Source organism: Carassius carassius, chromosome 45, assembly GCF_963082965.1.
Source record: "Carassius carassius chromosome 45, fCarCar2.1, whole genome shotgun sequence".
Lineage (NCBI taxonomy): Eukaryota > Metazoa > Chordata > Actinopteri > Cypriniformes > Cyprinidae > Carassius > Carassius carassius.
The window spans coordinates 3868340-3893039 of record NC_081799.1 but is presented as its reverse complement, the minus strand read 5'-3'; the positions used below and the strand labels follow the sequence as shown (position 1 = coordinate 3893039).

The window sequence follows — 24700 nt, the reverse complement described above, 5'->3', positions numbered from 1 at the left end:
TGATAGTCTGAATGCACTGATAAAAGCGTCTGCTAAATGCATACATTTTATTTCAATTAAAAGTTCTATTAAACTCTTTGTGTTATAATAGTGATTCTGTGGTCTAATGATCCTATATCTAGCTTCTTTCGTTGAAGATCATACAAAAACATTGATCGTCAACTGTACATTAATGTCAGTAATAACAGACTCATAGCTATTTTGAAGTAGTCTGTATGACTGTTTTCACTGTATTAAGAGTAAACTGTATTCAAACTGTATTAGCGTTTGTGTGGGACTGCATGCACGGTTTATAACTTTATGAATAACAGATAGAGATGTAAAACATAAGTGTGGGTCTGTTTACCCATATAACCATATATTGGGGGCATATTTGTACCCAGAAGTGAACTGATCTGAGAACATCCAGGGACGCCCTCAGGAAATAAATGCAATAGTTTTCGTTCATTCATTCATTCAAAGGGTGCAGAAAGTTTTCTGTTAGGGTTAGATTATAGTATTTGTAATTAGCTTTATACAAAAACCGAAGTCAATGCAGAGTCCAGTTTGAGAAATGGGTAGTATATGAATTTAACAAATAAAAATAATTATCTGTGAAAATAAACAAACCAGTGGTCTCAATTAGTTTTTATTAAAACTGCAAAACAGTCATCAGATTTACAGTACAATCTCAATTACTGAGACAGTACACAGATTGCATAAAAAATCCAACGTTTTAGAGCAAGCCTCCAGACTTTTGTGCAGCCATAGGAAAAATTGCTCAAAACGGACTTATTAACAGAAGGATAGCTGGCTGAGACGGTGATTAAAGACCAAAAAAAAAAAAAGCCAGACCTTTGTTTTTTTTTCTTTCACACATCAGATCCTGTTTCTTTTGCCTCTGTTTCAGAAGTAAGATCTGAAAAGATTTCTAAAACATGTAGTGATGTACTATAAAGACAGGCAGCATTATTATGAAACAAACACAAACCAAGATTTAATCATAAATTTCTAATTGTATGAATGCCAAATACTAAATCAAATAAAAATTCATTGATCATGTTACGATGATGCCACATCCAAGCTTCATCTGCAGAAATGATGTCATAACGTGAATCAAATAAGATTCCCGGAAAATAAATTGAAATGCAGAGAGGTTGCGATAATCGTAAACATCTTAAAAATCTAAATAATAATGCCAAGTGTATAGCATAAATCAAGAATGATGCACGGTGCACTGGAAACGATTAGCCTGCTGCTATTCGTCAGTAAAGCATAAAACTGGCATTTCATTTTATGAAGCTAATTTACCATTAAAACTGGAGACATAAAAGGGGAAAGCCCTATTGCACTCTGCTCTGCCATGATTACAAACATGTAATAATAGCAGCAACATGAAAACACATGTGACAAAATACAAAGAATAAACTGATAAAAGAACGCTGTAAACCAGATCGGTTAAGTATATGCACAACTGGTCCTGGAAAGATGGCTTGAGGGGTTGAGAATACTTGTTGGTTTGTGTGTTACAGACGGTGGACATCAAACAGCCAGTTTGTTGGCCTGTGTCAGCACCACCTTCAGGATGGGCATGAAGGCAGACGTCTCGCTGAAGTTGCTGCTGCTCACGATGTGTGTGTGGATGTTGAGTCCGTCACTGTAGCAGCGGCACTCGATGCTGCGGGCCATACTGTGCAGACCACTGATTATAGCTGGAGACAGCTGGAGACAAGAGAGTGTGTCGCATTCAAAACATTGCAAAAAAATTATATTTAAAAGCAGTATTTTGTGGTTAGGGCTGGGTGATATGGCATAGATATCATCAGAACTTTGTCACAGTGTTTAATTTTTGTACCATCATTTGCTCACTCAAAATTAGTTTTAAATCTGAGTTTCTTTCTTCTGCTGAACGTAAATGTTATTTTGAAGAAAGAGGAAAACCAAACAGTTGCTGGTCCACAGTGACTTCCATAGGATTTTTTTCCTGCCAGCAACTTGGTTACACAAGTTCTTCCAAATATCTTCTTTTGTGTTCAGCACAATAAGGAAATTAATACAGGTTTGGGACACCATGTGAGTGATTTCATTTTAGACATAACCAACTGAGTCTATATATAAACCATGTGTGTTTTGACATCATTAGTGCAAAAGATAAATTAGTTCAGTAATCAGGTGCTGTGTGACAGGATTATTAGAAAAGCACATGTCAGAACAGCACGCGAATGAAGCGTTTAACCGGCAAAGCTTTAAAGCACATGCAAATAATGTACTTTGGTGACGGTGAATAAATGCAGTGTCCTGTGAGAGTAACTCTACAGCTGAATTAACACTTATCTGAATGCATGTGGTGTTGTACAGTATTTTCAGACTGAAGCGCCAGAACAGTAACTGACTTGATGTGTTCTACATTTACATTTATGCATTTAGCAGACGCTTTTATCCAAAGCAACTTAAAGTGCATTCAGCCCACACATTTTTTTTTTTTACCAGTATGTGTTCCCTGGGAATTGAACCCACAACCTTTTGCGCTGCTAATGCAATGCTTTTTAACGTCTATGACATTTTTAACGTCTGTGATCAATAATTGTCACATTGCACAGCCCTACTTGTGATTTAACCACTAGATTACAGGTTGATTCACAGTAAAAAACACTCACTGTTTGCTCTCTCAGCTTGTCATAGAGATACTCCAGCCTCTTATGAGCATCATCCAACTTCCTCTTGGTTTGCTGTTAGGATGAAGGGGGAAAACTTGTTTACTTGGAATGCTGGGAAATTTGAAACAGGATACAGACAGAAGAACATGCAAACAAACATTCTTTGGTAGTAGTAGTAATATTTACTACGGGTAATAACTTGTATGTTGGTCAAGATGCCTTTCAGAGGGAGTTTGAATAAATAAGATTATTTGGTAAAATGAATTACAGATGGTATGCATGTTTAGTCAATAGCTAATGAGACATATGTAGACAACATCACACATCGTTATATTTACCTCAGGAAAACCATTCAAAGTTCTTATATGTTAGTTTAATAAAATTAACTCTAGAAACACATTTTGCTAAAGATATGTACTGTATTACATTTTTTTTTAAACATTTAACTTAACCTGATATCATAATTAATGCATGATTGAATCATTTTGTCATGAAAATAAGTCAATGTTTAAATGTTTATATTTCAACAATGAACTAGAGTAGAAATATCATTAAGAAGTAGATTTTTTATATCTTAAAATAAATAGCAATTAAATTTATTAATTCATACTGTTGTTAACCTTTTTTATAGTTTTTATAGTAATGTATCAACTGAAAGTACTGTTTTTGACAAGTATTGAAATAAATTGCATGAACTTAATAGCATATTCAGTAGTAAATATGGAAAAGAAAACTAGGGATAAACCATACAAAAACAGCATGAGAAATACATGAGAGACTATATTGTTCACAAACTTGGCATCGCGAAGACTTTTTTTTTTTGCTTTTTGAAAACAATGAATATTTCTATTCAGCAAGGACACCGGAAATTAATTAAGAAAATATCAATAAAAAAAAAAATAACATGCATATCTGATATTTAAAACACTTTTTGGTGTGTGTATATATATATATAAATATAAAAAATGAAATCGTGCAATAATATTTTCACTATTATTAATTTATATTTTAGTTATATTTGATGGGTCACACTCACATGAGAACCAGGCTTATGTGAATCCTTAACTCATTAGCACTTCTGAAGCCCGGCATTTATTAATATCATAAATAGTTATATTTATAAATAATTAAGTCAATGTTATCAATACCCAATAATGATTTCTGACTTGCACATCTGATTTGCTTTTTTGTAGCTTTGAAGCGATTTTTTTAATAGTGTCGCTTCATTGTAAACAAACCGGGTCTGAAGCAGCAGCCAAGCATTTCTGGATCAGTCCCTCAAAAGTGTTCTTCAGAACCAAGTGCTCTTCAGGGATTGGCTTCTTAGTGATCTTCTCAGTTGGTATGGACTGAAGTGGATGGGAATAGAGTATAATATGGGTAAAACACCAAGTGTACAATCGCTTCCAGGTTAGCATTATAGGTTTATTGTACATAAACAAATACCTTTATGACATCTCCAATTGGTGCTCCAGGCGCACCCTCCATGTTGCCCTGAGGCATGCTGGGGTTTCTGCCCGGGGGTCCCAGTGGCTGCTGCTGGATGGGGCTGAAGGTGGCTGGGCCCACAGGGTGATCGGGACCCTGTTGAGGGGCCTGAGGGTCTCCTAGAGGGGTCATGATGGGTGCTGTGATGGGGGCTGGTGGAGTGAAGGTTTCTGGCATCTAGAGACCAAAAGCACTGGATGTTTTTCTGAAAGTCCAATCCATGTAGGTTATGAGCAAGCAGACAATCTTCAAACTCACCTTCTTCTTTTTGGGAGCTCTGTTGATTGCGGGAGGATCGTTCCAGCCGTTCTGAGGTCCTGCAGAGGAACAGGAGGGATCATTTCATTTGGGATTTCAATTGGTGCCAATGCATGGTCCAACCTGGAGCTAGTTTAACTCTCAGAATGGGGAACAGAGTTGTTAATGAATTTTATATCATGCTGATTGGAAGCAGCTTTTTAAATCACAACTATTGCAGGACTCAACAGTTAATGATTTGTTCTGCATGCACCACTGATCACAAGAAAACAATCAATCATATTGGACAACTAACAAAATAAGCCATTTGAAGTTTAAGGCACGAGTTATTTACAGCCACAGTGATGTTTACCAAACTTACCGTGCAAATACAGAGTTAAATGACTGCTTATGTGCTTGAATCTACTTACAGCCAATCCTTGATTATAATATCATGATCATAAATGAGTGATTAATTCATTTTAGAATTACTTGAGAAAAACAATCACTGTGGAAACATTCTAGTGAATCTTGCAATTATTTATTAATGATAACCCAAGACGGCCAATCACGGTCCTCCATGTTAGGTTGTTATAACTCTCTTTATAAATTCACCTTCCAAAGACCAGGCCGAGTCTTGATTTAATCCTCCTGTGAATACATAAGGTAGCTGACGCATGACATGTCCATCACAATTAAACGCAACAGATTTTAGATTAAAACTCCAATAAACTTATGTAACTCATGTTATAAACATGTAATAAACAGCACCAGTACACCACTGGCAATGATTTGTACAACTCGAGTATACACCACTTTTAATCACCCTTTATTAGTTCAAAAATCAGATTTAAGTGAGTCTGCAAGCCTACCTGTAACAGCTGTGTTAAAGCTTTAATGAACAACAACTACTATCTATAATATATATATATATATATATATATATATATATATATATATATAAAGTCTGAAATATTTAGGATTTTTTATGTTTCTGAAAGAAGCCTTTTCAAACTCACCAAGGCTATATTTATTTGATCCAAAAAACTATAATATTGTGAAATATCATTACAATTTATATTAACTGTTTTCTATGTGAATATAATTTAAAATGTAAGTTATTTCTGTGATGTGCAGCTGTATTTTCAGCATCGTTCCTCCAGTCTTCAGTGTCACACGATGTGTGTGTGTGTATATATAGATGCAAATAACTAATCAAAAGTGACAGAATTCATTGTAATATTATGTCTCTATTTCCAATAGATGTTTTTAACATTCATATTAAAACTATTATTAAGTGAACAGCAACAGAGCAGCAAATCATCATATTTTCATGATTTCTGAAGATCATGTGACACTGAAGACTGGAGGAACGATGCTGAAAATACAGCGGAGCATCACAGAAATAACTTACATTTCACAATATATTCACAGAGAAAACTGTTGTGTTAAATTGTAATAACATTCCACCAAACTGCAGTTTTTACTGTTTGCTGAGCAGAAAGGGCTTCTGACTACAGTATGTGTGAAACAGCTGATGCTTTTGTTCAGTCAGTGCTTGTATGTCTCAGATCTGCTGCTGAGTTCAGACCTGTTCTCTGGGAGGCTGGGATCAGAGCGGGGTCGGTCTGAGTACCTGGAGCTCTGGAGACCGGAGGAGGAAGATAAGCCGTGGGCGACCCCGGCCCACCGTGCTGGAAAGACACGCCAGAAGAGAGAGGAGGAGGAGAGAACGGCTGAGAGGAGACAGGGGGCATGAACTGTGGAGGATAGACAGAGGAGGACGAGGGAGAGTACTGAAGAGGCTGATAGATGCCAGGAGACCCGGCGGCTGGCGTGAACTGCTGAGGATAGTCTGAAGATCATGAGGAGAGGAGACAACAGGCATATGCACACAGTCATTCACAGCGTGCAAACATTAATAAACTGCTCTAGTCAAATGATCTTTAACTGTTAAAATACACCAGAGTACATACTGAGCAAAAAGTTCATGCAAAGATTTTACAGCAGCCAGCATTTGTAAAAAACACCATGCATCGCTTAAGTTCACGCTTGTTGGTGAACTCTGTCATTCCTGCACCACAGTTTTATTACAAAAAAAAGTTAACTATGGTGACCACAAATGAACCATGGTTTTGCTACACTAACCATAGTTTAACCTTGGAAATAGTGGTTATACAAGTCAAAATAAATTACTATAATAACATGATTTTTAGTGAGTGTCACTTGCCTGTGCACTTCTAGCTTCTGTGGTTTATTATGAGCCTGTTTTAGTGGATTTCCATGTGTATCCAGGCAAGATGCTTACTGAGAAAGTCAAAATCCACCTCTAATTGCATTTTTTAAATAAAACAAACTATTAAAAAAAAAAAAAAAACTTTTTTGGAATCGAAAGCATGAATAACATTAAATGAAAACTTGAAATGATGCAACTGATGCCGGTTGGTCACATGACATTGACAACATGGCAGATATGTGACCATGGACCACAAATCCAATCATAAGGGTCTATATTTTTTGATTTAAACATCATCTGAAAGCTGAATAAATATGTTTTGCATTGATGTATGGTTTATTAGGATCAGACAATATTTGGCTGGGATTCAACTGTCTGAAAATCTGGAATCTGAGGGAGCAAAAAAAAAATCTAAATATTGAGAAAATCATCTTTAAAGTTGTTCAAATGAAGTTCTTAACAATGCATATTACTAATCAAACACTAAGTGTTGATATATTTACTGTAGGAAATAACAATCTCTTCATGGAACATAATCTTTAATTAATATCCAAATGATTTTTGGCATTAAAGAAAAATAGATCATTTTGACTCATACAACTTCAGACTGCTTTTGTGCTCCAGGGTCAATATAGTACGTCCAAATTACATTCATACAATACAGATTGTACTTTTTAACTTTAATTACTCAATAGAAAGAAGTACCTGCTCAAACGTTAGGTGGTTTTGGACTGTTTTTGTGTTGTTTTGCTCTGTGGGCACTTGATTGGCAAGTTGTTGAAAATATGAATTTATTGTAAAACCAGCTGCCCAGAAAGAGTTCATCAAACATCTCTTTAATGTCAAAATGCTTGACATGACCAATTAAATCAAAGGCGGGCTTCACTGTTCACAAAGCCGAACATGAATGCTTGAGCTTTACAGGTGAAAGATTGAGAGGTAAGAAGCAGCTAAACTGATAGCTGAAAGCTTTTTAACGTGTAGTGAGGAAACCAGCGTACACTTACTCTGATACTGCTGGGAGATCATGAAGGGAGCAGACGCACTCACTGGAGACTGAAGACCGAAGCCTGGAGCGCAGGACTCCACCTGAGGACAGACGAGAGACCCAAACCTGTTCAGACACCTGTTCAGGAAACGGTGACACACTGGATTCCTTTTTAGGAAAATAAACAAAAAATGAAATCTTTTGCAACATTATAAAATGTCTTTAATGCCACTTCTGACAGTTTATTATATTACGCTTCATTTAGCTTGATATAATGCCAATATTTATATTGGTTTTCCCTCAGTCCATAACAAACCTTTAAACTTTTAAAGCTTTCAGAACAGAACAGAAAAGGAAAGATTTATTTCTATAGTGCTTATAATGTTTGTAGATGTTTACCAATATTTCACATTATTTCAGAATGTAATAAAATCTGCTTCATACACGCATGAGACTGTTTGGTTTTTTCCTCTTAAGTGCAAGTTTGTACGTTTGCTGCGACTCATTTTCCCGGAAATACGGCTGGTGAAGATAGAGATGTTTTAAGATAAAAACATATGATATGAAAGAAACAACACAAAGACTCTTGGAGATGCATTACTGTTCAGCTCTCATGAAGTCTGGTATTAAATGAGCGGTTTCGAGCCCAAGCAGGCTGTACCTGTGGATGATACTGTGTGTGTGCGGCGGGCTGCACGGGGACCTGTGGAGGTGCAGGTGCTGTGTGTGTCTGCATCACTTCAGACTGCTGATGATGACCCAGAGCTCTGCTCAGACGATCACGCAGATGATGCACAGCCACCTACACACAAACACACATCAGCTGCATCAAACAACATCACACTGCAGTCCCCAGCTTTAACTACGAAGTTCTTACATCAAAACACAAGTACAGTGTAGTTACTGTGTTCATATTGTACTGTCAAACACTTCTGCTGATATTGAGGCGGGACGGGGGTCAGCTTAGGCACTGGTTTGGTGGTTGGGATTGTGAGTGGTTTTAAGGGGGTTAAAGGCATCTTACCTGTGGCAATCCTTCACAAAACTAATATCTATCACATTTTATCAAGTACAATTTAAAAACATGTACACATGAGGTGCATTGTTTCAAATGATTAAACGTAAACACACAGTAGTTAAGGCCATCTAACACAACCCAAAGTTGATTTGTGGTCATGAGAGATTTTGTTTGTGACACTACTCAATGTTTGACTTAAACTCAATTTTCAGGAATTCTTATTATCATTGTTATTAAAATGAACCATAAATTAATAAATGATTAGTAACATTAATTTAGCAAAATGCATGCCGAGTACTCCAATCCCTTAGCAGCTGGCCTATTTTTAATTATTAACTAATTATTAATAATTAATAGCTAATTATTAATACTTATTACTTGTTTAATTTTTTATTTTATTTAAATTTTATTTAAATGGAATTTACCATTTAAACATTTCAGGCCCAAAATATTCACAAATCTGTGTAGGACAAACTAAACTTAATAAACCCCATAAAAGTGCATTCACATCAAGTAAGATTGCTTAGTTTTATCATTGTTAATAAAATATTTGTAACAGATTTTGAATATTTAGTCAATGAAGTGTTATTTTTGTAATATTGATATTTACTACTCTAGTATTTATTAATATTTTAAATTAGCTTTTATTTTTAATTGTAAATTGTAGTTGAAATTTTTTATTTTGACTATTTGTATTTTATTTTTTTTAGCTATATAGCTTTGATTTTATTTTTTCTTCAGTTTTAGCTTTAGTAATTTTAGTACTTGAACTTACTTTATTTCAATTAGTTATCAAGGCGACACTTCATAAACATTATTTTTCATCTAATATTTTTATATTTCAGCTTACTTGAACAAAAAACTATTTTCCAATTATTTTAGTTGTAGTTTTAATTAACAAATCACAACTCTGACCCAAACCAGCAAAGGCTGAAATCCTTGCTTTATACCAATTACTGCATTTTACAAAAGACACACATTGATTTGTTTTGCAGGATGCATCGGGAGACATTAGTGTTCACCCTAAAACTGCAGTCACATGTGCAATCGGCTCATTTTACACCATGTTTAAACCTGTTTTTAGTGCTTGCCACTATTAGGATTTGATATAGAGCTCTACAGGAAATAATTCAACACATTATTTTTGCAAAAGCAATTGTAAACTTTCTCTTGTGTGAGCATCCACCAAAGTAAGGCACACTTCTGACGGTCACCTGTTGAGTGTTGGTGGGCAGGTAGGATATGGCGGTGTGTAAGCTGCCCTGTGATGCCAGCAGACTGGCGTACTGATTCATCTTCTCTGCCAGCAGTGCACCCGTATCAGGAGAAACACCACCTTGAGCTCTCAGCACAGCTCTCTGCAGGACCACCACCTTCTCAACCAGCTCCTACAAACACCAACACAGTCACAACCACCTTCACTGCTCCTACGGTGTTCACTCACACATATAAAAACACCAAGCAATAAAACCAGGTCTTGCTGGAGAACATGGAGTTGGATCAGGGCTGTGTGAGCCTCACCTGCAGTGCCAGCGGGCCGCAGGAGTCCTGAGCTCTGACCCAGTGGGCCACCAGCGGCTCTACGCTGCCTGCACAGATGTAACAGAGACAGGCCTGAGCCTGCAGCGCTGTGTCGTCAGCAGCCTCCAGCCTGGAGCCCAGCACACCTGACACACACACACACACACACACACACACACACAAAAGATGCGACACGTAAGAACATTAATTATAACAGAATTTATTTATTTAAAGTACCAGTATGACTCCAGTATGAGTTACGATGTGAATAGACTGGACTCACCACAGAGCGAGGAGAACTCGTCTGGCTTGGCGTAAGTCATCACTGCAGCCAGAGCTTCCTTCCAGCTCTGCAGCTCACATGTCTCCAAAACGTCCAACCAGTCCTTCATCACCACTGCGCTAATGAGCTAAAACACACGGAGATCTGACATCAGAGCTGCTAGAGCAAACGCCAAGACATGCAATTCACACAATTCAACATCAACTACTCCTACTAAGTGTTGGAAGTCATTAAATAGATCAATGACTCTGAAATAAAGGGAAACGGGTTTGGTTCTTAGTCGGGTCTGAACTAACAGCAACACATTAGGAGCACGTCTACTGTGCTGCTGCACGACCTCACCTTCGAGATTTTGCTTTGGGTTTTGCTGAAGTATTTCTTCTGAGTCTTTGCCAGGAGCTCAGGACCTCCAGCGATCGCCAGGATGATGCCGTCAGCCATCCGGTTCTGATGCAGACAGAGGTTAACCGCAGCTTCGTAATCTCCAGTCAGCAGCGCCTGGGTGATCAGCCCATCAGCGTCTGAAAGAAAAAACAAGACAGTAGTAAAAAGTCACTTCCTTTAGAAGAACCTGACCCCTGATTTGATGTGCTCCATTAACGTTGGTTCTATCAGTGCAGGTTGAACACTGGTAAGGACACTTGCCCTGGCTGGCTTCGAGGTTAACGGTGTCTGAAGGAGCTGGAGTAATGTCTGTGATGGACGTCTCCTCAGCAGCAGCTTCTTCTTCTTCTTCTTCTTCTTCAAAAGGAATCTGGTCTAGGTCTGATGTCTCCGCGGCAGGCGGCTCTTCTTCTTCTTCTTCCTCTACACTGCCTTTCTTCTCAGCCTTGATGAGAAAAATATATGACAGTGAAAAACATGCGCATTGCTTCCTCTTGCTGGTTAATTGCAACCACAAAAATTTTGAATGTCATTTCTAAAGCAAAAAACAAAACACACACACTAAAAACAATACACGTTCAAAGCTCAAATCCTAGTTGCAAACACTAAGTACAGCAATAATCACAGTAAGAAATTACTTGGATTAAGATCAGACTAAATTGCTTCAATGGCATTTTTATGTATGTGTAGTTTTTACTAACTTTTACTACATTTTTAAATAGCTATCCGTATAATGCATATGATATTTATGTAAAAAATGCATATGCATCCCAACCCAGAACACAAAATATATATTTCAAATAGGCCTCTTTGTCATTTTACTTCATTTTATTTTTTAATAGTTGTCAAATGTTCTCATTTGTATCCATAATTGATCAGAAACGCCACTAAAATGCCTCTTTACTGGTGTTTAAACTATTATTAAAATGCATGAGGTTCATGTCTTGTACAACTGTAAGCAAATCTCTGTCTCTGAGAATCATGGAAGAGGATTCTCTTTTACTTTTAAAAGGTCACATTATTGCAACATTTTCAAACTCTTTTTAAAGAAAAATATGAGTACAATCTTCATCTCATGAGTGAACACCATTCAGATGACCCTAGTCAGTAAGTATTTCCTAGATTACAAGCCATGAAACACTACTGGCGTTTCTAACTGGTTCATTCATTTCAGTGTTTCCAGCCAATCGGATTCACATACTCATTATGGATTGCCTATATAACCAGGACATATTCAATGAATGCTATGTCTGTACTCTATGCATGTCCTCATGTTAGCCCACTACCTCCCCAGCTCCACCTGTCTAGATCGGTTCCGGGCAGCAGCATGTTTCCTTTTCATGTTATGATCTGAGCATTTAGTAGAAGCAAGTCTACTTGTTCTGCAGCTTCAGTGTAGCAGATCTAGTCCACCAAGACCAAACCTATGCACATACTATTTACATTGTTAAAGATTTGATCATTTAATCCCGAAAGTTGTCATGACTGAATTAAGTTTATGTAATTCTTAGGGAGCATTTAAAATGGCAAGGGTGGGCTAAACAATATGTCACAACATGTTGTTCACAATTTACTAGGCTTCCACAATGAGTGTTTTAGAATAAATAAAAAAATTGCAAGAAATTTGCCAATCATGCACTAAAAGATTTCAGTTAAAGAGTTCAAGGGTTTACTTTGAGGTAATTGTTAGTAAAAAAAATGCACACTTTGTTTGGCATATCAATTAAAAAAGAATTGAGCTGCTGAACGTTTTATTTATGCAAGTATCTACTCCTAAAAAAAAAAAACAGCACTTTCACTTTCACTTCCCCTAGTTTAGAGGAAAGCACATGTTGCGGTCTTGTTTTGTGTAATGAATTAAACCGGGTTCGTACAGAAACTGCTAAATGACATTCCAGAGCTTTCAAGGACTTTTCAAGCACAGCTTTTTTGGTTTTTAAGGACTAAAGTCAGAGATCTCACTTATCAAACAATATTGATATTATCTTTGAAAATCTAATAAAACTAAATGGCACAAATGAAGTGCGGCACAACAGCATGCAACGACTGAAACAACTTTAACATTTGAAAGGATATTATGGCAATTTTTTTTCATGAATACGATTATCCTGAAGAATGAAAGTTGTATCATTCACTTGGGAACTTATGAGCTTTATAACCCCTTATCCTCTCTAGGGTGTGTGACAATACACTCAGCCCACGAGATGAGACAAAATACAGATACTTGGTTCACTAGAATGAGACAATATGTTAATACTATTTTTAAGATTTGTCTTTTTATCACACAAATCAAAACAATGCAGTTGTATTTTGAAATATTTGAACTAATCTAGCGCTGTAATTATTATTTTGGTAATCAAGAAATCTACTGATTATTTTGACAGTTGAGTAAACTGATATTTAAAAAATGATGGAGGTGTGCTCCACACTTGTAAATAACGTGTCAGAGTTTATATGTGTAGCCAAATGAAACCCAAATGAACAGCAAATGCAATAAAAGACCAAACAATATCAAAAGTCTCACCACAAACACAACTTTATAGTAATATCACGAGACCGCTTTTCACCTCACCTGCTAAAAGCCCGGCGAAACAGCTCTGTATTTACTTCAGACACACTACGCTGCAACGTTAATTTTGCGTAAAGATACTTTTTTATCAAGGAAAGAAAATAACACGAAATATGATTTCAAATATACTGCCCTTTAAAAATTCAAGTAGCTTCTCAAAAATATGTCTGTTTTCCAGGACTTCAACTGTACTTCAAGCACCTTGTATGAACCCTGATTAAAGCACCAGCATCTTTTTGCTTGGTTCTCAAAAAGGCTCAAAATAGAAAGGATTAACCGTTAGCTAAAACACAATGACCGGTACACTCACCACATCGTCCTCATCAGATTTGCAGTTCTGTTCTAATGCTGATGCAATCTGAAAACCACAAGCAGAATTAATCAAGACGCAGAAGCAGCTATTCACACCACAAACACTGCGGACGCACAGAAATACCTTTAAAGCGAGCTCTTCCTTCTTGTATCCCAAAAGGTCTAAATATTTCCCTCGTGCATCTTCTTCAAAGTTCACCTGAGCACATAAATCTATTGGTTACAACTTCGGTAATACAAGTACAACAGCTTATAAACTATTCTAGTGTCCCACCTTCAGAAAAGACCAGACAGTCTTCTCAAATTCACTCCGAGCAGCTTCAATCTTGGTTTGGCAGTACTCAAGGAAATGTCCTGCAGTGAGCGTCTCCTGAAGTCGGTTCGATCGATCAAGGAAATCTGTTTCGGTCACAACCTGACTGATATGAACCACATGGGCGGCAGTCTGCTGGGGCTGTTGGGCTGCTGGCTTGATGTTGTCCAGAGTGACCAGTTTTCCACCAAACTGCTCATGAAAATACAAAAACTGATTAGAAACAAGCACACCATGTTTAAGGTGTCTATTAGATCTGTGGTCGCTTACAGCGAAAGACGCTCCAACTGGCCTGCAGATCCATTTGGGGGGTTTCTTGAGGGGCGTGACGGTGCTCTGGGACGGGGCGGTCGGAGGCAGCTGTAAAGGCGGCAGAGTCTTCCCCGTACCAAAAGGATCCATATTTCCAAATGAGCTACTTAACTGTTGAGCCAAAGAACATCAGGAGCAACTGTGAGCAGATCAAGCTCATGAGAAAGCTGGCTTGTGTTGAGAGTTCACCTGTACCTGTTCAGCCTGTAAAGTACTGGCGTTGTCATTGCTTCCTCCCATGATGGAGTAGATGCTGATGCGGCCATCAAAGGCAGCAGCAGACAGCACAGCTGGGTTTCTGGGACACCACTGGATGTCAAAACACCACTGAGTACTGGTAGGCAGCTCATACAGGACCTGATTGAAAAGGCATCACAGGTTACACCCTATAAAGGTTTGGTGGCACCTCAGTGTTCATCATACGACTGATCTCTCACCTCAGCCGTGTTGGGGTTCCAGCACAGGATCCGGTTATCTTTCCCACAGCTCAGGAGCAGCTCTGGATCTGCTTCACTCCAGGCTATGGCCAAGACACCTCTGAAAGCACACAGACACCGATGAGGACACGGAGACTCCAGGAGGGTAAGAGTCTCTGCTGATGATTATGTCTACCTCGTGTGGCTCTCCAGCACTTTGAGAGGAGAGGTGGCAAAGCGCAGGTCCCACATTTGGATGACGGGCATTCGGTCGTCTTCAGACGCCAGAACCAGCTGAGTGGCCACCTCTGGGTTCCAGGCCAGACCAGAGCAATGCATCTGAACCACAACACAAACACCAACATAATCACATGCTAATTTTTTTTTTTTTATATAAAATAATACTCTACATAAGAAATAAAAAGTGCCAGTAAGTGGCAGTAAACGTCTTGAGTAAATCATTGAGTCATTCATTCACTCGATTCATTTAAACAGCGGATTCATTCAGGGATGAAGTAAAGGGCTCTCTGTATGAATGGGACACTGAATTATTGATTCAACCGATTCAGTCAAAATGCTGATCCGTTAAGAAATTAATCACCGTTGTGTGCTGCTCGCAATTGCATAACAGTTCTGCTGTGGCTTTATAGTTGAAACTGAGGTAAATCAGACAATACTGTGCCACCAATCAATTGTATGAAATGTAAGATAACCTGCACAGGTCTGGGGTGGAAGCATTACATGCTTTATTAATTTTTGATGCATTATTTTTCATAACTAATTAAGTGATTTTACACATTAAATCAACAGCCCTAGTACTAACATGATACTATGTTGTTAGTTAAATAAACCAACTTTTTATGCATTATTAAAGTTATTATCAGCAAACGATTAGTCAAATTAAGGCTAGAAGGAATAAGTGCACAAACCCGGTTGCTGTGGTCGCTGACTTTGATGATCAGGTCGTTCTTCCTCAGATCCCAGACTGAAGCTTTTCCGCTGGGACTGGCCGAGGCCAGGATGTGCTGCACCTGCTTGTTCCACGCAACACAGCTGATGTCCTCCAGGGGCTGAAAGCAACAACAAACTCAGCATTAGACAAGGTTGTTTACCGTCAAGTCAATCCCTAAATATATCAGCTCTTTTTTCAAGTCTATGGGATTTTTGGCACAGTTTTTCCATCCACCCGGCAAAATCTGATTCCTTTAAAGCAAAGCTGCTCTCAACCTATCTCCATCGTCTACAACAATGTTCAAAGTCCCTCATTTAAACTAACAAGATTCCCATGGGACAACTGCTGTAATATTTTGTCTCCCAAACTTTTTCTTTGCTGTTTAATTTACATAAACTAGTGTCCACTGATTAAAATAAGTAACTAAATTAATTAAAAGGTAATTAAGGTCCTCATAAAATCACGATTTGAGCGTGCATGTTTTCTAAATCGCTTTATAGCATGATTTTCCACGGCCCTGACCTCCCAGTCTGCTATCCGATCCAATCAGAATGCAGCGCTCTTAAATGCAGCGCGGGAACAGAACAGACTGGGCATATGCATACGTAAAGCCAGGTTCACACACTTTGTCTGTGGTGCATTTTTTTTCCGTGCCCATGTTAATGGATCAGAGCGTTCACACTGCACAGAAAAGGTTAGAAATAGAAAGGTGCGAAAATAAATAATATCTAGCGCATGAGCAAAGAGAGAGTTGCGAGTGCACAGGACACAGTTTGAGTGAGAGGAGACATGTTTTAAGTGCGCACACTCTCTCCGGGCGAGAGCAGCGTGTATCTGAGCACGCACGTCTAGTTTTATGCGAGATCAAAGGAAATCTTTGTGTGAACAAAGAGATTCACGCTCACGCACTATATTAATGTGCTTTCGCGTTACAATAATGCGCTCTCTCTGCTGCTTCTGCACAACATACTGTAAACGCACTGTAGACGGAGTACGTGTGAACCTGGCCCAACAAATACATTTCAACACTTGAGTCACCGCTACAATGAGCACCTTTACTTAGTGATTATTTTGACTTATATCTGTTCTAGAGACATGTTACAACTTTTTGATAAAGCTCTAATTGGTTTTCTTTAGGAAATGTGTTTCAAATTCATACTGAATGCATTTATGACTGTAGAGCATGTCTGTATGTTAAAATCGTGATTAAAATCGAAATCGCAAAATCGATCAAAGAAATCATGATAGTTTTTTAGTCCATATCGCACAGCCCTACTTCAGAATTCCAGAAGTTTTAAGAACTTAATGCTCTTTAGTGATCCCACTCTTTTGAAAGGATAAGTCCACTTCCAGAATAAAGCTTTCCTGATCATTTACTCAGCCCCGTGTCATCTAAGATGCTCATGTATATCTTTTTTGAGGATATCATTACATATCTTATATACAGAAACTGCAATTTGACGTTCAACTCGCTGGCCACCATTGAAGTCCACTATATGGAGAAAAGTCCTGATATGTTTTCCTTAAAAAATATATATATTTTTTGACTGAACAAAGAAAGACATGAACATCTTGGATGACATGGTGGTGAGTAAATTATCAGGAAAGTTTTATTCTGGAAGTGGTCTTAGCCTTTAAAGGTGCCACAGAATGCAATGATGAAGGTATGTGGCTTAGGTGACGGCAGAAATTCTCCAGAAATGATTTTACATGAGCTTTCCATTCCATAGCACCTTTAACCAATGAATTTATGTGACTTTTACAGTCGTTCGTGATTTACTGGCTAAGGATTTATCTTATAAATATGTTTAATAGTTCAGAAGTGTGAATTTAAATACGAAATATCTTGATTTTTAGTGAAATTTCAGCTTATTTGAAATGATTTTAATTCATCTTGTGTCCCGCTTGAGAGACGCCGCTCAAACTTCAACTAATAACATATAATTACATTCTACTAATGACATTCATAAACCACAGCAAACGAGAACAAGACTAGAGCTCCTTCTTGAGATCTGCACCTGTGTTTTGGGTCCTGGCGTCATTGGGGAGCTGAAGTTGTTCAAATCCCAAATGTAGATTTCAGACTCATTTCCCCCAGAGGCCACAAGGTTTGTCTGAAGAAGAGGAAAAGAGCGAGAGAGTCATGTACTGATGCATTAAGCTGACACAGAGAAGTAATAACTCTTGCACAAACTGAACTGGTGTGGGTGATCACCTGGGACGAGTTGACGTCGAGAGCTCTGACTGCTCCCGTGTGTTTCTCGCTCTGGGAAATGATGACTTCACCGTCTCCAGCGATGATTCTGGAGGCGTCGTAGAGGATGATGTTGCCGTTCTCTCCTCCAGCGATGAGGACACCTGATGGCAAACTCTGGTCTTCAATGCCATGTGGACCCCACACTAGTTTGTGGTATCTAGAGACAGAACAGAAAGGTTACTCCTGGGGGCCAAAAGTAACCCCCAAGTAAGCAAAATTGGCTTTGTTAATAGAAATTGCGACATTAAAGGATTAATTTTATTATTTAGGAATTATATGCCCTTGCTATTGTAACAAAAAGCTGAAGAAAACATCTGCCGTGATTGGTTTAGCAGATTATCCAAGTTAATTCTGCTTAATTTCTGTCCTCAGAACTCGAAGGATTAAGCCACCAAAATGGAGATACATTACGACCTGCCTTTTTTCTGTTTTCATTTTATGGTTCCTGATTTCTGTTTTATAAGAACAGCTCACACAACAAAAAATGTAACTCAATCATCATTAACCCATTATCATTTGTGACTTTATTGCTTCCATGTAAAATGAAACATTTCACATGCAATGAAAGCGAATGAGGGCCGACTCTTATCAAAAGGCACTATAAAAGACATACTCCACTGTTTTGGGAATTGAATTGAACTGTTTTCAGTGGTGACACTGGTTTGGTGGTCGTTCAGATGACAGAAGTGTAAAGCACAGGCAGATAATGTGAGCTTGTCAGCACCTGTGTGGAGAGGAGAAGGAGCCGCATGACTTCATGGCTAAAGTGGGATCAGCCAGATCCAGTTCAAAGATCTCCAGAGAGGCACTGGTGCTGAAGGAGGCATCGAGCTGCTGGGCCGACGTACCTGAACACATCACACCAAACACACCTCCGTCAGGGTATGTTTAACACATGACAGCTAGTGCACGAGAGACTGCTCATGTCAGCTGAGTCCAGAGCTGATAGCAGTTACCTGCGGCCAGATAGATGGGGTGCTGCGGCGCTGGACTCCAGGCCTGGATCGCCGTTCGGTTAATTTCTTTAAGCTTCATCCTATGATTAAAAAAGACATGCATTGACCATGCTATGATTATTCAGTTAATGTCACATTGACAGTCAATGTGCAAGCTGTTTCGGTAAGTCAAGGTAATAACGTTTTGTTCTGTTTAGTAGACTGTATAACTCAATGGAAAGATCGACCAATTATAATAACAAAAAATGATGCATAATTACAAGCAAGTAGTGAAATCCTAATCCTAACCAAGTACTTATAGTTAATTAATATCACTCAGCACTTAAGTGTATAACTGCACTGTTACAAGAACACCTTAAAATAAAGTGTAACCAATATTATTATGACAATAATAATAGCAGAAGTTATCGTAACAATAGTGTTACAGCAGCTGGAAACAATAAATAACATCCTGCTGCTAAATAATTTAAGACATAATACCTACAGCTATACAGTTAGCAAGATACTGGACAATGAATTTTTAGGATAACTTGAATGAGAAGTTCATAACAGAGCAGTGTTGTACATGAGAGGTGACAGCGGACGTGTTTTAGTGACTGAGAGGTGAACTCTGGACACGTAACGTGCATCTAAACAGATAATAGTGCAGCGACACAGCGGTTAATGTTAGTTTTAAGTGTTTACCTTCTCTCGCGGTCACACACACAGACTCATCCACGCACAAACGCGAGTTTCGGAGTGAATTGAACAGATAACTGTCTTGAGATCCGCAGGTTTGTGTGGGCTTCGCTTGTAGATGGACTGAGCTCCACGTCTCCACTGCTGTCCATCAACGTGGCACAGCAAGCCCCGCCCACCGGCGTGACGACTTCCGGTAGCGACTCCCTCCCTCCCCCTCAGGCGACTGATTCCGGCGGAAGAGCCCTGTGTTGTGTTGTCGTGTAAGTGTGTGTTATGGTTTTTGTGGCACCTGTGTGTGTTCGTACTTGTCAAATCTCAGTTAGTGTCGGGTAAGCGATTTCAAACAATATTTGCGCACGTAATTATTATGGCATGAAATCATTTTGACTGCCGACGCAGTTCGTATTTCCTCACAGTTAGCAGCGGTGGTATTAAATGTTACTGAGTGATTAGCATCTTCATTATTTACTGCGGATATATGAACGATACTCATTACAGTACATGTCTGAACATATTTATTTATTTATTTATTTGACTGGTTGTTGCTGTTGTAGCGCAATGCAGAAGTGACCGAATACAAAGAACTAGCAAAAACAACATTTGTATATAATATAGTAAAGATAGAAATTGCTGTTGAACTTGAATAAGTTGAATTTATACTCCAGTGCCTTCAGAAAGACACTTTCAAAGATGTTTAGCTTTTGATGTGTATTTGAAGGAATAGTTCACCCAAAATAAAAACTGAATTGATGGACTGGACTTCAATATTCAGAAGCCCTCTCATCTAAAGCTCATGTTCAAAAATGAATTAACTCAAAAAAGATGATGTTAGTTTACTGCTGTACAGCTTTCTATATCAAAAGAGGATGTGTTGTATTTGAAGACACTCATGATCGGTCTGTGAACGTTGACAGACTTGTGTAGTGCCCCAGGAGCATGACTTGACATTATTGAACTTATTTTCAGATTTCTCCTCGAGTACATATGAAATATTATACCTTCAGAGACTAAAACAAAACCATTTCTTCTTTCAGAGGACAAATCCTGGAGCAGAAACGGCCAGACTGCATCAGTTTATTTCTCTGGTGATAAATAGAGAGTAGAGGTTGAGTCGGGGGAAGATGAGCCGGGGGTAAGATCAGACGCCTGTGCATCTGAGCATTGATTTGTCATGTGAGCACACGATCTGGAGGAAGTGTCTGTAAATGAGAGGAACGCAAGAGAAACGTGGTAAGATTGTTTTCGTATTTCTTTTACTTGAAAAGTACATTTTTTACAGCTATAAAAACATACAGTACACTCCAGAAGTCCATAGTTTGAAAAAATGTTAAACAAAGGTTTTAATGACTTAAAATGAATATATGAATACAGTATTTTAACTTATGTAATAAAAATGTATTAAATATTAAAAAATTGCAAAACAGAAGCATTTTCTGTTAAGATATAGAAATGTAATATAGATATATGCATTCTATTTTGACGCATAAGACTCTTATGTTCACCAAAGCTGCATTTATTGGATGAAACATCTTTAGAAGCATGAAGCAATATTGTGAAATATTATTACAATTATTATTATATTTGTTAATATATATATATATTTCATTTCAAAAGATACAAATATATATGTGACCCTCGACCACAAAACCAGTAGCAATAGACAATACATTGTATGGGTCCAAATTATAGATTTTTCTTTTATGCCAAAAATCATTCGGATATTAAGTAAAGATCATGTTCCATGAAGATATTTTGTTAGTGTCCTACCGTAAATATATCAAAACATAATTTTTGATTAGTAATATGCATTGTTAAGAACTTCAATTGGACAACTTTAAACTTTGTTTTGTTTTGTTTTGCTCCCTCAGATTCCAGATTTTCAAATAGTTCCAAATATTGTCCTGTCCTTACAAACCACACATCAGTGGAAAGATTATTTATTCAGCTTATTTATTTATGGACACTTATGACTGGTTTTGTGGTCCAGGGACACGTGTGTGTGTGTGTGTGTGTGTGTGTGTGTGTGTGTGTGTGTGTGTGTGTGTGTGCAGTTCTTCACAGCTTGTCCTGTTGTCAATCACCACAGGAAAGCGATCATGCCACGGAACTATATTCGTAAAACAGACTGGGGATCAGTGACCTATGAGGAGCTGGAGAAAGCCTTCATTGAAGTGAAGCGAGGGAAATCTATCAGAACAGTAGCAAAAGAAAGAAAGATCGGCAGGTCCACCCTGCAGCGCTACATGAAGAAGGCAGAAGAAAAGAGAGAGAAGACGGTGGGCTACAGAGGAACGGCTGAAGCCAGGAGGATCTTGTCTGAGGAGTTAGAGGAGGAGCTTGCTGAACACATCCGCATGCTGAGCGAAGGCGTGCACGGCCTCGCGCCAAAGAAGTGCAGAGAAATCGCTTTTGAGTTTGCGCAGAAGAACAACATTCCCGTCCCCAACAACTGGGGAGAGCAGAGGTTAGCAGGTAGGTTTTGTTGAGACACTTTCATTGAATAATTCAGCTGATAGAGTCTCTACCTTGATTCTTTAAATTCCTGTAGGTCGAGACTGGCTCAGTAGTTTCATAACACGCCACAATCTCTACGGCCACATAACTGAAGCTACAGGACAGGTGACAGAGCCCCTGAAGAGTATCTGACTGAATCAGTAACTATTGACCCTTATTAGCAACCAGAACCGGCTGTAATAGAGATGAACTGGAGGATTCACAGCTGACATATTTACCTTTCTGCATTTTCTAGATCATCAGTTTCAGTGTCATCGACCAGGATGAAATCAAGACAGGAATCAAAGAGGAGCTCGATGTTCCTGTCCCCGGCCATCAGACTTCAGAGTAGGACTGAGAGCGAGACCTGTTAGAGACTGACTTGTTTCTGACATGATGTTATATGATGAAGCACAATGTCAACAAAAAGACATTCTGATGCTTAATCCTGTTTCCTGTTCATTTAGGAATTTCTTTCACAAAATAAGTACTGCAGAATGATTTAAATGTGGTCACATAATTTTTTAATCAAAATTCTGTTCATGCTGGTACTTATAGAAATCATTCATACTCATGTTTTATTTCTTAAGTTAATGTTTCAGTTTAAATATATGTATTTATTTATTTGTATATTCCTGTAGCTTAACTAATAGAGCATGGTACTTGCAATGCCAAAGTTATGGAGTAACCTTCAACCCCAAAACAATTCTCTGTTTTATATCTAAGGGGGGAAAAACTTTAAAAAGTTATACTGTACATAAAACCGTGTTCGGAGATATTAAATATGGTTCTTTCAGAAAGTATTCAGACCTCTTTTATCACAATTTATATTTTGTTCACATAAATATATGCTTTTTTTTTCGTACTGGCTACTTTATACAGGCCACCAGGGCACCATACAGATTTTATTAAAGAGTTTGGTGATTTTACATCCGAGTTAGTTCTGGCTGCAGATAAAGTTTTAATAGTTGGTGATTTTAATATCCATGTTGATAATGAAAACGATGCATTGGGATCAGCATTAATAGACATTCTGAACTCTATTGGGGTTAGACAACACGTTTCAGGACCTACTCATTGTCGAAATCATACTCTAGATTTAATACTGTCACATGGAATTGATGTTGATGGTGTTGAAATTATTCAGCCAAGTGATGATATCTCAGATCATTATTTAGTTCTGTGCAAAATTCATATAGCCAAAATTGTAAATTCTACTTCTTGTTACAAGTATGGAAGAACCATCACTTCTAACACAAAAGACTGCTTTTTAAGTTATCTTCCTGATGTATCCAAATTCCTTAGCATATCCAAAACCTCAGAACAACTTGATGATGTAACAGAAATTATGGACTCTCTCTTTTCTAGCACTTTAAATACAGTTGCTCCTTTACGCTTAAGGAAGGTTAAGGAAACCAATATGACACCATGGTATAATGAGCATACTCGCACCCTAAAGAGAGCAGCCCAAAAAATGGAGCGCAGCTGGAGGAAATCAAAACTAGAGGTATTTCGTATTGCTTGGCGGGAAAGTAACCTATCTTACAGAAAAGCATTAAAAACTGCTAGATCCGATTACTTTTCTTCTCTTTTAGAAGAAAACAAACATAACCCCAGGTATTTATTCAATACAGTGGCTAAATTAACGAAAAATAAAGCCTCAACAAGTATTGACATTTCCCAACATCACAGCAGTAATGACTTTATGAACTACTATCTAAACTAGTACTATCTAGTATCTACTATCTGAACTAGTATCTAAAATCGATACTATTAGTTCCACTCAGTCTACTATAGGAGAGGAAGAATATTATAAACTTGTTAAATCATCTAAACCAACAACATGTATGTTAGACCCTATACCATCTAAGCTCCTAAAAAAGGTGCTTCCAGAAGTCATAGATCCTCTTCTGACTTTTATTAATTCCTCGTTGTCATTAGGATATGTCCCCAAAACCTTCAAACTGGCTGTTATTAAGCCTCTCATCAAAAAACCACAACTTGACCCCAAAGAACTAGTTAATTATAGACCAATCTCGAATCTCCCTTCTCTCTCCAAGATACTACTGTAGTAAAGGTGGTATCCTCACAATTATATTCCTTCTTAGAGAAAAATGGTATATGTGAGGATTTAGACCGTGTCATAGTACTGAGACTGCTCTCCTTAGAGTTACAAATGACCTGCTCTTATCATCTGATCGTGGTTGTACCTCTCTATTAGTTTTATTGGATCTTAGAGCTGCGTTTGACACTATTGACCACAACATTCTTTTGCATGGACATGAACACTTTGTTAGCATTAATGGAAGTGCATTAGCATGGTTTAAATCGTACTTATATGACCGCCATCAGTTCGTAGCAGTGAATGAAGAGGTATCATATCAATCACAAGTGCAGTATGGAGTACCTCAAGGCTCAGTACTAGGGCCGCTACTCTTCACGCTTTATATGTTACCCTTGGGAGATATCATCAGGAAACATGGTGTTAGCTTTTACTGTTATGCTGATGATACTCAGCTCTATATTTCTTCGTGACCCGGTGAAACACACCAATTTGAAAAACTAATGGATTGCATAGTCGATATAAAAAACTGGATGACGAGTAATTTCTTACTGCTAAATCCTGAAAAACAGAGGTGTTAATTATA

The 24700-nt window shown here is 38.1% G+C and overlaps 2 protein-coding genes across 10 annotated transcripts; one reads left to right on the top strand and one right to left on the bottom strand.

Moving 5' to 3' along the window:
- Positions 1-1020: 1020 nt before the first annotated feature.
- Positions 1021-19726, bottom strand: LOC132127633 (protein transport protein Sec31A-like). 5 transcript variants are annotated; one of them, XM_059539591.1, is made up of 27 exons: positions 19563-19726; positions 18879-18958; positions 18647-18770; positions 17881-18079; positions 17684-17779; positions 15643-15783; positions 14910-15052; positions 14735-14834; positions 14493-14654; positions 14256-14408; positions 13947-14177; positions 13797-13871; positions 13671-13718; positions 11053-11236; positions 10750-10928; positions 10408-10534; positions 10125-10270; positions 9818-9991; positions 8247-8387; positions 7605-7686; positions 5953-6216; positions 4977-5012; positions 4383-4441; positions 4083-4301; positions 3875-3985; positions 2637-2708; positions 1021-1701 (listed from the first exon to the last, which is right to left on the bottom strand). In XM_059539591.1, exons 2-27 carry the CDS (start codon positions 18955-18957, stop codon positions 1522-1524), a joined length of 3525 nt encoding a protein of 1174 aa, XP_059395574.1. In that variant the 5' UTR covers position 18958; positions 19563-19726; the 3' UTR covers positions 1021-1521. The 5 variants fall into 5 exon arrangements, with proteins under 5 accessions (XP_059395574.1, XP_059395576.1, XP_059395575.1 ...); XM_059539593.1 differs by having other exon boundaries at positions 5998-6216; positions 19563-19724; XM_059539592.1 differs by lacking the exon at positions 4977-5012 and having other exon boundaries at positions 19563-19725.
- Positions 19688-22852, top strand: zgc:113274 (uncharacterized protein LOC552925 homolog). 5 transcript variants are annotated; one of them, XR_009427556.1, is made up of 5 exons: positions 19688-19814; positions 20594-20789; positions 21621-22023; positions 22108-22178; positions 22309-22375. XR_009427556.1 is itself a non-coding variant. In XM_059539598.1 (5 exons), exons 3-5 carry the CDS (start codon positions 21656-21658, stop codon positions 22402-22404), a joined length of 543 nt encoding a protein of 180 aa, XP_059395581.1. In that variant the 5' UTR covers positions 19688-19814; positions 20594-20789; positions 21646-21655; the 3' UTR covers positions 22405-22852. The 5 variants fall into 5 exon arrangements, 4 of the variants coding, with proteins under 4 accessions (XP_059395581.1, XP_059395580.1, XP_059395582.1 ...); XM_059539598.1 differs by having other exon boundaries at positions 21646-22031; positions 22309-22852; XM_059539597.1 differs by having other exon boundaries at positions 21621-22031; positions 22309-22852.
- Positions 22853-24700: the final 1848 nt, after the last annotated feature.